We start from the raw sequence: 13,895 nt of genomic DNA, 5'->3' as shown, positions 1-13,895 counted from the left end.
GAGTTGTTACGTTATTATAAATACTGCGGCATCTTTATCTTTATGAAAAGGTTTTCATACTTGTTGTATTTACTTTTCTTCTGTGCTCAAGAGTTGTGAATTCTGGTGGATATATTTCTTTTTATTTCATTTAGTTGGTTTCTCTAAATATTACTGAAAACAACAACAACAATTTCTATTAAATGACCGAGTATCCAAACATCTGTTCATAGGCCCTGAACTAGCGTCTGTACTAGCGTGAAACAAATTCATTAAATCTAAGAAGCCATGACGTCTTTTCATAATGTGGCTCCACTTATCTTAAGTGAAGCTCGGTGCTCGGCTTATGACTTGGTAACTGTAAGAATTATGCGCAGAACCGCAAATAAAGCAAATCATAGTGCAGAGGAAAAGGGTTCGGTCCCTGGCCTGCGGTCTTTCTGTGTGGAGGTTGCATGTTCTCCCCTGCCTGCGTGGGTTTCCTCCTGCCATCCAAATCCATCATGTTTGGGTTAACTGGTGACTCTAAAGGTCTGAGTCTGAGTGTGAGTGGTTGTTGATCTCTGTCTGTCTCTGTGTGCTGGCTCTGTGATGGACAGGTGACCTGTCCTGATAAGCGGCAGAAGATTAATATATTTAATTGTTACCGTAGGCAGCAACTTTATTCATTCATTCAAACTGTACCTTGTATTGTGCACGGTTGCTCAGAGCAGGGTGTGGGTGGGGCTAGGAGGCAGGAAGTGTTTCCTGACAGACTGTACGCGGGGCGTACTGTCCTCAGATTCTTTAAAGGGCCAGTCGCCGGACGGCAGGCCAGATTTGCAGGAAATCGAAACTTAGCTGGGAACTTGGTTTCACTCCTTTATGATCTACACTCACTAATTTGCTGCTGAGCTCAGAGACCTCCCGGTGTCCTTCACATTTTTCAGAGCCGAGCACATTCTTCCTGCTGCTGAAACTTTCCCCACCTGCCACTCAGATGTCAAGCCGATGAAGCCAGCCCGGGGTCAGTGAACTTCCTCCCTTCATCAGGTAGGTGTGTTGGAAGTCACATCATGTCGGCCCGGCTATCCAGATCTGGGGCTTGTTTGCTGGGTGTTTGGGGTTATGTGGAGGGGGCGAGCCTGAACGCAGGCTCAGTCGGTGTCCCGAGTGTCGTTGCACGGTGTAACAAAGCTGTGGCTGTTTCTTGGTTTGGTACTCGTGGTGGAAGTGGGTGGACACCAGCTACATTTACCATTTAACATAATCCAATCGTGCTGTTTTTGTTCTCCTTCCAGTGAACAAGAATGGAGCCTGACAGGCAAAAAAGAAAAGAGGAAATAAGCAAAGCTCTGAAATTTATACAGTGAGTGTTGAAGCAGTCTTGTTAGGGGCCTGCAGAAAGTGAAACCTAATGACTCATACCCCTGATCATTCACATGTACAAGTACACTTACTAAGCAAGTTTACTTTTGTTCAAGGTCTTCCCTGGCTTATCCAGAGCCGGAGCACTACCAGGTATCAGATGTTGTTACAAATACAAAGTTATGTCTGTCTCCACTGTCTCTCCGCTCTGTCCTCTTGGTTTATGCCTTTATGATCCACAAAACCTTGGTCCTAATTTGCTGCTGAGCTCACAGACCTCCCAGCTTGCTCTCTGTTATACCTCTTCTCCTTTCCTACCATTGCACTCGTCACTCTTGGCTCTGTGTATAAATAAAGACAAGGTATTATGGTCTTATCTTATATGTGAAACCTTTCTAAGTTTTCCTTTCTCAGACGCAGTGTTAGCTTTTTCTGCTAGGATGTGCTTCAGATGCTCTTCAAGTTTTATCTCAACACTCCTGTTTTTGAAAGTGTTATTGGTCTCTGTTAATGCTTCTGCTGCACATATGCTCTCTGAAGGAATGCTTTACAAGTAAACTTCCCAAACCAAAAGCAAATTACACCTTGGATTTCTGAGTGGGCCAAAAAACACCGAAAGCTAACATATTTTTAGAGCAAAATTCCCTGTCTGAAAAAATAAGAAAACAACCCCAGTATGAAACTCTGATACTGTAGAGGTTTGGATTTTTTCCTTTTATTGTGTAAACAATAAGTCATCCAGTGGTCAGTCAGTTCAACCCTTCTGACAGCTCCTGGATGGATGACATGGACCAAACAAGTATGTTCCCTCAAATTTGGAGAATAGGATTTGTAGCACATTGTATCTGCAGAAATATGCTGCTTTGTTTAGACTATAACATAATCAGCTGATGAAATTTGAATTCCATTCCATTCATTCATTCACCTTCTAATGCTTATCTGCTTCCTGGTGGCAGGGGGTGCTCTAACCAATCCCAGCTTATTTGTCACTTGTCAGATATACACTCTGCAATCATACTGTAAAGCCTTTGATGGCTGCTAGCATGGCTTTACTCTAGATGCTTTTGAAAATTCCTATTAATCTCTTATATTCTTTGAGCTATTATGCTTACATTCACAAAATACAGTGAGTGTCCGAAGTCATTCATAAACTTATAAGCTCATTCTGTTTTGTTTTGTTTTTTTTTTCTTCTCTGTCAGGACTTCCTGACCCAGCTTGTGTGCAACCTGCTCAATGAGGGCAACGCCTTGTTCAGAGAGGGAGAATTGGAGCAGGGAGTGAGAGAGTATAGTGAAGGCCTGAACGTATCATGCTATGCTTCAGGAGAGGACATCCAGATCCCAGAAGCTTTGGTGGAGAGCCTTTATGTGAACCGAGCTACTGCCTATCACAGTATGGTGAGATTTTTTTTTTTTTTTTGGGGGGGGGGGTTCTGGAACAGCAGACAAGTCAGACAAGTGTACACTGATCTGTTTGGGCACTAATATTTCACTGTGATTAACACTTCTACACAACCAAACCGGAATTTAGCATGAGGGAGTCAACTGTGGAGCCAGATGAAATGCAATTAACCCATGAAAATTACTGGTGTTTTTAATAGATTCAACTTTTTATCTTAGATACCCCATAAGATGCTGGTTGTTGGATCACAACTGTTTATGCGTATTTAATGCTACATTCCTTTCTCATGAGTAATTCTTAACTGTAACGTATCGTGTAACTCAAGTTTTCTTGACATTTTAATAAGGAGGTCTAATTTTTGGAAATACAGATATTAAGGTTTACCAGATAATATTTCAGAATAATTTTATTCCCCTGACTTTCCATCTACTGCCAGCATCTGTTTTTTGTGAAACATCTGAACATACCAGATGGATTTCCAGGAAACTTGAGAGAGGCATTCATGTTTCCCTAATAATGAATATTTACTTTGGCTATCCCCTTAATTTTTCTTCTAGCACCAGATCAAAAGGTAAAATAGTTCTAATGAAATTTCATTTAATTACATATACTTACTAAAACGTCTAAAGTCGATATGCATCACGTTTGACTTTGTGACACTACTAAAATTCTAGTTTCGTATGTTAGCAGACTTACATTAGTATTTCTCATTGAAAGCCACTATGATTAATTAATCAACTGAAAAACAATTAGTAAAAAACAAAAGTATCTGTTTTCTGCCTCTCAAATATGAAGATGTTCCCCCTCTCTCTGTTTTTATATAAACTGGTTACATACAAACTGAATATCTTTGGGTGCAGACTTTTGAAGTTGTCATCATTGAACCCAAAAATTGGACTAGACAATTCAGTTTTCTGATATTTATACACTAAAAATTAATTCAAGAAAATAATCATCAGGTTAATTGACAATGAAATTAGTGGAGTCCTCACTCCTCCTCACACCTGAGTTATGAAGCTGCTCCTAAAAACTATACCTCTTTATGTAAACGAATGTGACCAGCACTAAATCAGTTAGATGTTTTTATCAGCAGTACAAGGCCTTGGAGCTTAACCTTGCATACCAAACAATCCTCTAGCTGCTGCAAATCTTTTGTCTGGGTTGCATTAACTTATACTGTCATTTAAACTCTTATCACATCTTCTGTATTTGTCATGTTTTCCACAGGGAGAATATGATCAAGGCGTGAAAGACTGCGACAGAGCTCTTGAAGTATGTAAGGAAAGCTGCAGGGCCCTGTACAGGAAGGCACTTTGTTTAAAGGAGCTTGGGAAGTATAAGGAGGCCTACAACTGTACCACAGACTGTCTGCTTATCACTCGCCTGGTAAATGAAAGCCAGAATTTGGGCTTCACTATAAGAGCGTTTGTGAATGAAGAGAAGTTATTGTCTGGGTTCTCACCATTTCAAGTCAATTGGTGATAGTTAGATCTTGAAGTGGAATTCGTCATCTTCAGGTTATGAAAGTTTCTTGTTTCAGAGTAAACAGATATACTGTGGCAATGAACAGCGAAAGTGTTCTCCTGTAAGATGTAACTGAACAACGCCTCCAAGGTTCAATCTTGGCTTTGGAAATATCGGTTTAAAAAAAGTGATTGATCATAAGTCCTCTTAGTCTTACGCTAACATCATGTTTCTCAGCATGGCAGAGCCTGTGTGTGTATCTCAGCATCTACTGGATTTCTGTGACACCTGGTTTTTATTTACCACCACCAACATTTCAAGAATATATCTATAACTTTAGGTTATGTATAAATACCAGCAAACTGTAAATGTACTCATCATCCTCATCCGTGCTTTACTTTACCAGCTAATAGCTAATTAGCTGAATGCACAATGCCTAAACAAAGCCTCACAATGTTATGAACACTCAATATATTAAATGTCACAGATTTGTACCTTGTGTACTGAATCCAATCCTTCATTCTTCGTCTGATTACTGTTCACAGAATAAAGATGTGAATGAGCTTGCACAGGAACTAGCATTCCACCTGGGGCTAAAAAATCGAAAACCCTATGTCAGCACAAAGGTTGGTAAAATGGTTGCACCTAACTTCATATATGCATATAAACGGCAGCTTTGTATAATCATAGTAAACCTTACTGAAGTAGTTTTGGACACTGTTTTAAGCTATTGAATATAAAGATCATTTCAACAACTGTGTTATTTCACTACATTGAAACTGAAAGTTCTGTCATTTAAATATGCAGTGCAATGAGGTGGTAGCTTTCCCAGACTTGAAAGAAAGGGCTGTTGTTTTTATATAAAACAAGGAAAAAACATTTATCGTGTCTCAGCATGTGCCATTGTGTTGCCTAACTAAAATGTAGACAAAGTGCAGATTTGTTCTTCTCTGTTCCTCGGTTTTCTTGGTCTCTCCAATTCAATTTGTTTTCTCTTCTATTACAGGAAGGCACACTTATAACAAGGGGTGTCTCAAATGGAAACAAGACCGCTGAACCCATTAAGGCAAGATCCACAAGTAGTTTTGTGACAAATGAAAAAAAAATTATAATAATAACAAAACAGAATTACAGTGTTGTGGTTGTGTGCCTCAGCCAACCAGTCCTGTTGCAGTTAAATGGTGTGTTCTTCACGTGTTTATTTTTCCTGTTTGCCTCCAGATGTCTGGTGATAATTTAGAGAATGCTATGAATCCTCTAAGTGGCTTTGCACCAGGTATGAGTTTTTGACTTGATCAAAAACCAGAATTGTATCAATAATTTTTACCAGTATGTGTCCACATCTGTTTTCACTGTTCACCAAAAGGTCTTCAACATAAATGTGATGTAAAATGGAACAAAATAATTTCCCTCCTGTTTCTCTTCAGTCAGTTTTCGTGGCATGCCTCAATCCACTGTTACCTCCACACAACCTGCCCCCTCCCCAGCACCTGACGCTTTTGGGGACTGTGAGCTGATGGGGGATGACTTGGACAGCCTGCTTGACGACTTTCCCACTGACCAGGAGTCATCTGAGGTAAAATTTCCTTGTCCTGTGCTTGGGCGTGTTCATACGAAAGTTGACCGTGTGTCTAAAAACAAAGCCCAGAGGGGTTTGGAGGGTTTCTGGGGTTGCGTTCTTCAAAGGTTGCTGCAACGTACAGCAAAAATGTTTAACCTGCATGCACTTTTGCTGCAACACAACCTAATATCTGAATGCAGCTTTTGTTGTTATAGGCCAGTAATTAACTTATTTTGCGTATATGACAAAACACTTGTGGCAAATCTGACGAAATTGTTCCTGATACATTGCTTCATGCGAGAAAGAAAGGCTATCCAAAAAACTATGAATTTCTCCTAAACATTGACTTATGACTTTAACCCTATGTTTGTATCCTTTTAACCCTGAAATAAATCTATCCCAAGTTTAGCTAGTCCTCCTTAACAGTGTCACTCTGCCATTCTTTCAATATGGAAAACCAAGATAATAATTTTTAATGATGATAAATTATTTTTAAATGTAAAAATATAGATTATTGCAGCCTCAAGTGTGGGCAAAGAGTAACACATATTTTAGGTACTTGAATTTCACTTATTTGATTTATTGAATAAACAAATTCTATCAAAGTTATATAGATTTTTTTTTACTTAGTGTTACACGCTATCTGAATATTATTTTGTTTTTTTACTTCCATCTTCACTCAAGTTTCTTCCTCCATATTCTCCAGGCAGCATTCTCCGTTCCCAGTAGGACTTCCACTTGTGGGCACACAGTTCCTCCAGTGCTGCCTGCCCCCACACCTCAGCTGCCCCGGGCTTTCTTCAGCTCAGCCGTCAGCCAACTGAACTCCCTGGATTCCCTTACAGGTGGGGAGCACGCTACTAAGACTGCAGCACTTGACAGTCTGGACGACCTTTTGACCTCCCAGAGTTTGGACACCTTAGACGACTTCTCTGGAGATGGAGGTGCTGAAGGTACTCCAAATTTAAGACCCACCTTTGGTGCGCCGAATGTCCTGGATGGCCTTGATTCCTTGGATGATTTTTTGGATACAACACCAAGTGCTGCTGCTGAGGAGACTGATAAAAGCAAAACCGAACTGGACATGGGGGAGAAGTCCCTTGATGATTTGCTGGATGAACTAAATACCCTGGAGCCTGTCTCTGATCAAGGTAGCCATTGTGGTGGTGTTCCTACAATTGGACTGAAAGCTGTTGGCAACCTTGGTTCTCTTGATGCCCTGGACTCATTTCCCTCCTTGGAAGGTGCAGCTTTGCCGACAGTCTCCATTGGGGGAGCAAGCCTGGATTCACTCTCTGATTTCGGCTCAATCGGTGATTATGGTTAATTGACAACTTATGCTATTTGCAATTTGCTAGACGTGGATGTGTCTGACCTACAGTAGCGTTTTGCTTGTCTTCACTAACCTTTTATAGGACTTCTGGATGTCTAAAGAAGATTTTAATCATGCTGTAAATTGCAGGAATGAAAGAACAAGATTAAAAGAATTAAAACTACAATGAATGTTTCAGGTCAACTTTAAGGAAGTTAGGAAACATGGAAATGTGAGCATATAGCTTGTCTATATATAAATTAAATGTAGCTATACAGGAAATATGATTTCACTAAGTGTCATCCTTTTTAAAATGTCATGCTGATGTGTATAAAATATAATAGGGTTTCTTATTACTCTCCAGGTAACCCACACTCTCACACTGCTGTAACTCCAGTAATGCGACCTCTAAGGAACAACTACAAAGTAAGACTGATTATTTGTCTTGTGTTAAGATTTTTTTTTCTCATTTCCATTGGCATTAAATGAAATCTTATTCTTTGTGTGCCAATAAAGGAGAGGAAAGAAGAAACGCAGACTACAGTTTCTAACCCCTTATCCTCCACCCACGAGTTCCTGCAGGCCTGCTCAGCATGTTTCCCTCGGGAAGGTACGTCCAACAGTCCTTTTTCAAAGTAACTGGAATAGTAAGAGAATCTTTATAATCCATTTTAAGATCACAAAGCTTAATTTACAGACATTCACAAAGCTACATATTCAGTAAAAAAAAACTACTCCTACTTTTGTTCCTATTGAATATCTTACATTCAAAGATATTTTGTACTTATGTTTTTAGGGCAAGGAATACATACTTTTGTGCACAAGCCGGACCTCGTTCACAGCTGTATGCAAGACATTCTCTTATGTAGACGAAAGGAAAGTCCTTCTTTAGGGTGGACCAGAGTGCGGCCGATTCCCCGGACAACCTTCACAGCACCATTTGTACTTTGCAAGAGTAAGTGTCAATCAATTAGATCAGAGGTGTTTCAACTCCAGTCCTGGAGGGCCGCTGTCCTACATGTTTTAGACTTCCTCCTCCAACACACCCGATTCAAATGATCAGCTTGTTATCAAGCTCTGCTGAGGTCTGATAAGGAGCCACTCATTTGAATCAGGTGACTCATTGGTTTTTGCTTGTTATTTTAGTTAAACTGGCTTGCATAGCACATTATTGTTAATGATAACAGATTTCAGTTTATAGAGGTATGACACTGGCATGTTTGCAAAACTAATTTCTCTGACAGATACTTGATAAATGAAGGGAGGGGTCCATGTCTTAGGATATTCAACTTTGTTATAGTAATTTTTTTTTTTTTATATATATATATTCTAAGTCCTAATTTAACTTTGTGAGGGAAATGGCTTGAATCATTTGTTTTCAGACAGAAGGAATAATCACCACTACTGTAAGTGCGGCTGATAAGACTTGGTATCATTTGACCCCACATTTTGATCCCCAATATGATACTTGTGGAAACATTAGATTAAGCATGAACATCTGCTCCTACAGAACAATTTTAGCCATGCTAGGATAGCGGCTAGCTGGATGGGAATTTCATGTGGTGGCAACAACAGCTAAGCTGTCAGTCTCAGATGTAATTTTTGAAACTAATTAGCAAATGCTAACATGCTAATATGCTAAACTGAGTGGATAGACATTATACCTATGCTAACATGGTAACATTGTTACTGTGAAAATGCTAGCATGTTAGTGTTAGCATTTAGCTAAGAATCATACATTCTAAACAAGTGGTACAACAATAGCAGCAAATGCAATCAAAGTTGTATAAGTCTATATAGTTTATATAGTCCATTAGCTTTCACGTATAATGGTGTTAACTAGGTAAATGGCTTAGCTTGAAGAAACTTGAAGTAAAAGGGAATAAATGAACCCAGTAAAAAAAAAAACCCCAGCCATGTCTGTCAGTTACTATTGAAATTCAAACAACTCTTATTTTTAAGGATGAACTTTTCTTCCACACCCAGATCTGCAGAATAATGGCTGGTGTCAGTACGGAGAAGCATGTACTTTTGCCTACAACCAGCTGGAGATTGATGTTTGGACAGAAGAGAGGAAGGGGACACTGGAAAGAAGCCTGCTGTTTGAGACAGCAGCTTCCAAACTGGACCCTGTAGAAAGCATCAGGCGCCTGCAATGGGAACACAAGGGCATGTTCATCTTCCTCTGTCAGGTCTCTACACTTACACAGCTGACATAATTATCACTTCACAAACCTGCCTTCAAGTCATTTCTGTTTTACTTGTTTGTGCTACTATTAAAATTTGGTGGTCTCATCTTTGTTTGCTTGTCCTTTTTCTTTTTGTGTTTCTGTCTCCATAGGAGTGCTACAACAATAAACCCAGAATCATCAGCAAGCGCTGCAGAGACAGTCCCACCATCTGCTCCAACTTGGATGCTCGCCACACCTTTGATGCCAATAAGTGAGTATGATTTGCAGGAACACATTTGTTGGAAACAGAGTCCTCTGACCCTTAACACAAAAGCAACCTCTTGAACAAACTTTGAATCCCTTGAACTTTATTTGCCTGTCAGGTGTTTGGCATTTGTGGTGAGGAACCATAATGTGAACTACAGTAAGGTCCGTCCACTGAGCCTCCTCTGCCAGCTGGACTTGTGTCATCAAGCCACCCGTTATGGCTGCCAGAGACAGGACAAATGCTACTATGCCCACTCCATCATAGAATTAAAAACGTGGAGGGTACAGCGATTGACAGGTACACACCATCACAAAATAGTAGAGTCAAGAGTGTTTGAATCTTATTTGTCAACAACACTTATTATTATTATTATTATTATTATTATTATTATTACTACTACTATTTGGTGGAAATGCTTTTGATTGACACTGGCTTTCTTTCAAATATACTTTAATCAACATTAATTTTGACAAGCTGTTTCAGTTTCATGGTGTGTCACTAAATTTTCCTTAATTCACTTCACCCCTCTCGTCAATATAGTTTATTGCAGGAATAGTTGTTTTTAATGGGGGGAGGCACTGTGCACCACATGTTCAGAACCAAACAGCAGACTGACTTGGTTACCCATTAGCTGATGCACATAGTAGAAAATGTAGCAGATTCAGAGCCAAATATTTCTCGAGAAATTGCTGAGACCAAATTATACACTATAGAAGTTTATGATATTCACTGCCAGTGTATATATAGGCAACTGTTTGGTAAAATGGCATATAATTTTTCTAAGGTATTGGTCAGTTTGTGGCCAACCCTGTTAATACTGCTCTAAGTTCAGTTATTAAATGTGGTAAAATCATAGTGTAGTGTTTGTTTTGACTTTCAGTACTCTGCTGAACACTGCAGCTTCTAGTATTTCTCTAAAGATGCACTGCAAATGTAAAACTGTACATGTGTTTTTGTTATTTATAGGTATCAGCCCAGATGAGATTGTGAAAGTAGCCACAAAGTACTATGACAAGCAGGAGCCAACCTCAAGCAAACAGAGAGGGAATAGAGTAAGATGGATTCTTATCACTTTTATTGAAAGGACACAATGGTTGTTCAGGAGATGCATCATGTGCTTTTATTTTTCCAAATATGATGAAAGTAAGAACTCAAAGCTGTGTAATTATTAACCATCTTAAACCTCTTATTAAAGTTGGTAGTTTAAGGGATTTTTAGAATAGTTGATTTTGGCAGATGAAAAATTAAACCTATAGAAGAATGCTGTGAAGTGATATTCACTTGTATTTCATTTAATTTGAGCAGTTCCCTTTTGGATGTAATGGGAGCAAACTGACAGGTGGAGGAGGTGGAAGTGGATCTGGGAAGGTTCTGAACAAGAAGATGAAGTTTTCCTGTGCTCAGTGCTGGTGTGATGGTCTGATCAGTGAACCAGACAAAAGCCTCAAGTACTGCACTGCTAAGACCAAGCATAAGTAAGTAAAAATAATGTCTGCAGAGTTCTTATATGTGAGGATAAAATCATGGAACAAGTATATTTAATAGAGATTTCCTGCCAAAGACATAAATAAAAGATTGATACTCTTGTGACTTCATCTTCTTCAGGTGGACTAAAGACAGGCGGGTGCTGCTGGTTAAGTCTTTAGAGAGAAGTAAATGGGTTCAGGTCAGGTCACTGCCACAGACTAAAAGACCTGCACAATATGATGTAGGTGTGCTTCTTTCCTTTCATATTTGTACACATCTATTGCTGAACACAGGGCTCTTCCACTTAGCCCATGCATTTCTTGTTCTTTATGTTAACTATTTGAAATTGCCACAATGGTGACATCTCCTAAGAGTAAGTGGTGTACATTTTGATCAGTGTTTAACGGTATACAGCTTTGTCTTTGCAGATCTGTCCCCGGGTTTTGGACAGAAAGAAATGTAGCTACAGCGCAAACTGCACATTTGCTCACAGCCAAGAGGAGAAAGAAATGTGGACGTATATGAAGAATAATGACTGTGAGTGATTAAAATAATTTCATTTTGTTGTTTAATGTTGTCCACACATGGTCATGCGTTACTAGCATGATAATAACATTTAATGAATCAAAAATGTCTTACACTGCTTTTTCTACGGCCATAGTGTGGGACATGCAACAGATATATGACATGTGGCTAACACTAAATGGTCAAAACCACCAAGCAAACGGTGCCGGGGTCACCCAGCCCGTTCCAGAAGAGAAATGTATTGCCATGCCAACCGACAACGTTGAACCAATGGTGGGTTTACATTTGTATTTCAGTTCGATAAAACCAAAAACTGTGCCAAAGCTAAAAATTCCTGACTATGCATCTGTAAGGCTAAGATGTCAACTATGCTTCCTCTTTACATTTTAGAGTGGCTTCCACTGCCGTCTCTGTGGTAGACACAGTAACAGTGAGCGTCAGTGGCAGCAGCACATCTCCTCTGAGAAACACAAGGACAGAGTGTTCAGCTATGAGGGAGAAGATGAAGCTCTGATGTGGAACTACCGTTTTCCTGGAACAAACTTTGAACTTTGCCCCAAGTAAGATCTATTCCTGAATTGGCTTTTAGATTTAGAAAATAATTCACTCTTGAATTCACCCGGAGCAGCACAGCAACACAACTGAATGAATGAATTCAACTGCTTAGGGAGTGATATTGATCTCCGGGGTGAGATTTGGGGACACCTTGATTAGAAACCAATAGGGCAACTATGAACCATTTTAAAATGACTTGTGTGTGATAGTACACTGCTGTGTACTGATGGGTGTGGTCAGAGAAATAGATAAAACTTCACATCCAGATTATTTTACTGCCCTCTACTCCTCTTGCTTCTTTACAATCTTTTCCAGTGTTCCTGATTTCTCTGAATGTCAGAAATGAAACTTTGGAGTAGGTCAGTGTAACATAGATGCTTCTAGTGGTGGAAAAGAGAGCAAAAAAAGAGCAAATATGCAGTACGGAGAATTCACTGCTGCACAGTTCTGTAAAACTTTTCTGTATGGGGGTAGAAAGGTTTGTTTGTTTGTTTGTTTGTTTTTTACAGTAGGTCTGATGATCTGATTAAATATGTGAAAACTAAATCATACGGAATCCTCTTAATGACTGACAGGTTGGATGGCGGCTGTAAAGATGGTGTGGGCTGCGACTTTGCCCACAGCCCGGAGGAGCTGAAGGAGTGGACTGAGAGACGGGATTTCCTGCGACAGAAGCTGGCTCAAGCCAGGGAAGACATGCTCATCATGCCTGATGAATTGGACTTTGGGAAGTACAACTTTCTACTGCAGGACTGAGAACCCATTTTTGTACCTACCAAAGTGTCACATCAATGTATTTCTTATCAAACCCAAAATAAGCAGGTGTCCAGTTAGCCAAAGGTTTTGAAAGATGTACTGAGATTTGCTTTCTCAAAATGTCATATACCATTCACTTGAAATGCATAAATATTTGAATTTCTCCAAACTGTGTGTGGAGCTACATGTGTGGCTCATGTCTGTACAGCCAAACCCTCTACACAAACTATCCAGTGTTCTGAGAGCATGACTCAAGCAAGTACCAGTCAAACACAAACACACAGTCAGTCACATAATATTCATAGATGGATAGATAATATAGGGAAGTGTTTATTTTTAACCAAGCCTCCTACCATTCATGTGATAGCCACACAAATCTATGAGACACATGCTTTCATTCTACAGTTCACTCAAAGAGAGGGTACTCAAAGCCCTGTCCTTTGAAATTCTTTCAGTCCCAAACGTTCATGGAAATGACATGTTTTTTGTTCTGCTCTTTGATATCCTTTAGTTTTGTTGCTGTTGTTGATATTCAACTTTGTGTTTTTATTTGTAGCATACATATTATGTTTTTTTCTTTTTGAATGATGAGTGAAGGCTGTTGCCAAAATGGCCAAATATTTTTTTATGAGACAAATAGTTTTGGTTATTGTGTATCTAAATGGCGAGTAAACCATGTGGAACACTACGTATGGCTCCAGTGTGATTTTTTTTTTTTTTTTTTAATCCACACCCTGGGCTGAAAAATATACATGGTGGGGAAAAATATCAAGCTCAGATTAGTTTATTATGTCATATAACTGCTGTGTTTATTAATAATAGGAATGTTAGTTGGCTATAAATGTTTGTATGCTCTCTAACACAAGAACATTATGTATCATATAGTTACCAGATATACAGCTAATATAGACAATATAGTAACGATAGAATATAGACAACAGAGAAGCTACTATAGACTTTTTTTTATTACTTTATTTATAAAGTAATAAAAACAGATGGATATTTGAGGAGAGCAGCAGATAGCCAGTGGTCAGGTGTAATTCACAACATTTTCTAGAGTGATGAGACATACTGTTGCAATTATACAC

The 13,895-nt window shown here is 39.2% G+C and overlaps 1 protein-coding gene across 2 annotated transcripts; it reads left to right on the top strand.

Moving 5' to 3' along the window:
- The first annotated feature begins 759 nt into the window (after positions 1-759).
- On the top strand, positions 760-13,489 carry LOC115047244 (zinc finger CCCH domain-containing protein 7A-like). Of its 2 annotated transcripts, none has more exons than XM_029508050.1 (23): positions 760-1,011; positions 1,260-1,327; positions 1,443-1,479; positions 2,527-2,724; positions 3,956-4,114; positions 4,738-4,818; positions 5,199-5,258; positions 5,414-5,468; positions 5,620-5,768; positions 6,460-7,066; positions 7,430-7,491; positions 7,582-7,675; positions 7,862-8,020; positions 9,052-9,257; positions 9,407-9,507; positions 9,620-9,801; positions 10,471-10,556; positions 10,810-10,979; positions 11,110-11,170; positions 11,400-11,508; positions 11,633-11,769; positions 11,887-12,056; positions 12,627-13,489. In XM_029508050.1, exons 2-23 carry the CDS (start codon positions 1,269-1,271, stop codon positions 12,805-12,807), a joined length of 3,123 nt encoding a protein of 1,040 aa, XP_029363910.1. In that variant the 5' UTR covers positions 760-1,011; positions 1,260-1,268; the 3' UTR covers positions 12,808-13,489. The 2 variants fall into 2 exon arrangements, with proteins under 2 accessions (XP_029363910.1, XP_029363908.1); XM_029508048.1 differs by having other exon boundaries at positions 11,110-11,212.
- Positions 13,490-13,895: the final 406 nt, after the last annotated feature.

Source organism: Echeneis naucrates, chromosome 8, assembly GCF_900963305.1.
Source record: "Echeneis naucrates chromosome 8, fEcheNa1.1, whole genome shotgun sequence".
In the NCBI taxonomy this organism is placed as follows: Eukaryota; Metazoa; Chordata; class Actinopteri; order Carangiformes; family Echeneidae; genus Echeneis; species Echeneis naucrates.
The sequence above is the reverse complement of the archived record's forward strand: the minus strand, read 5'-3'. Positions and strand labels throughout refer to the sequence as shown.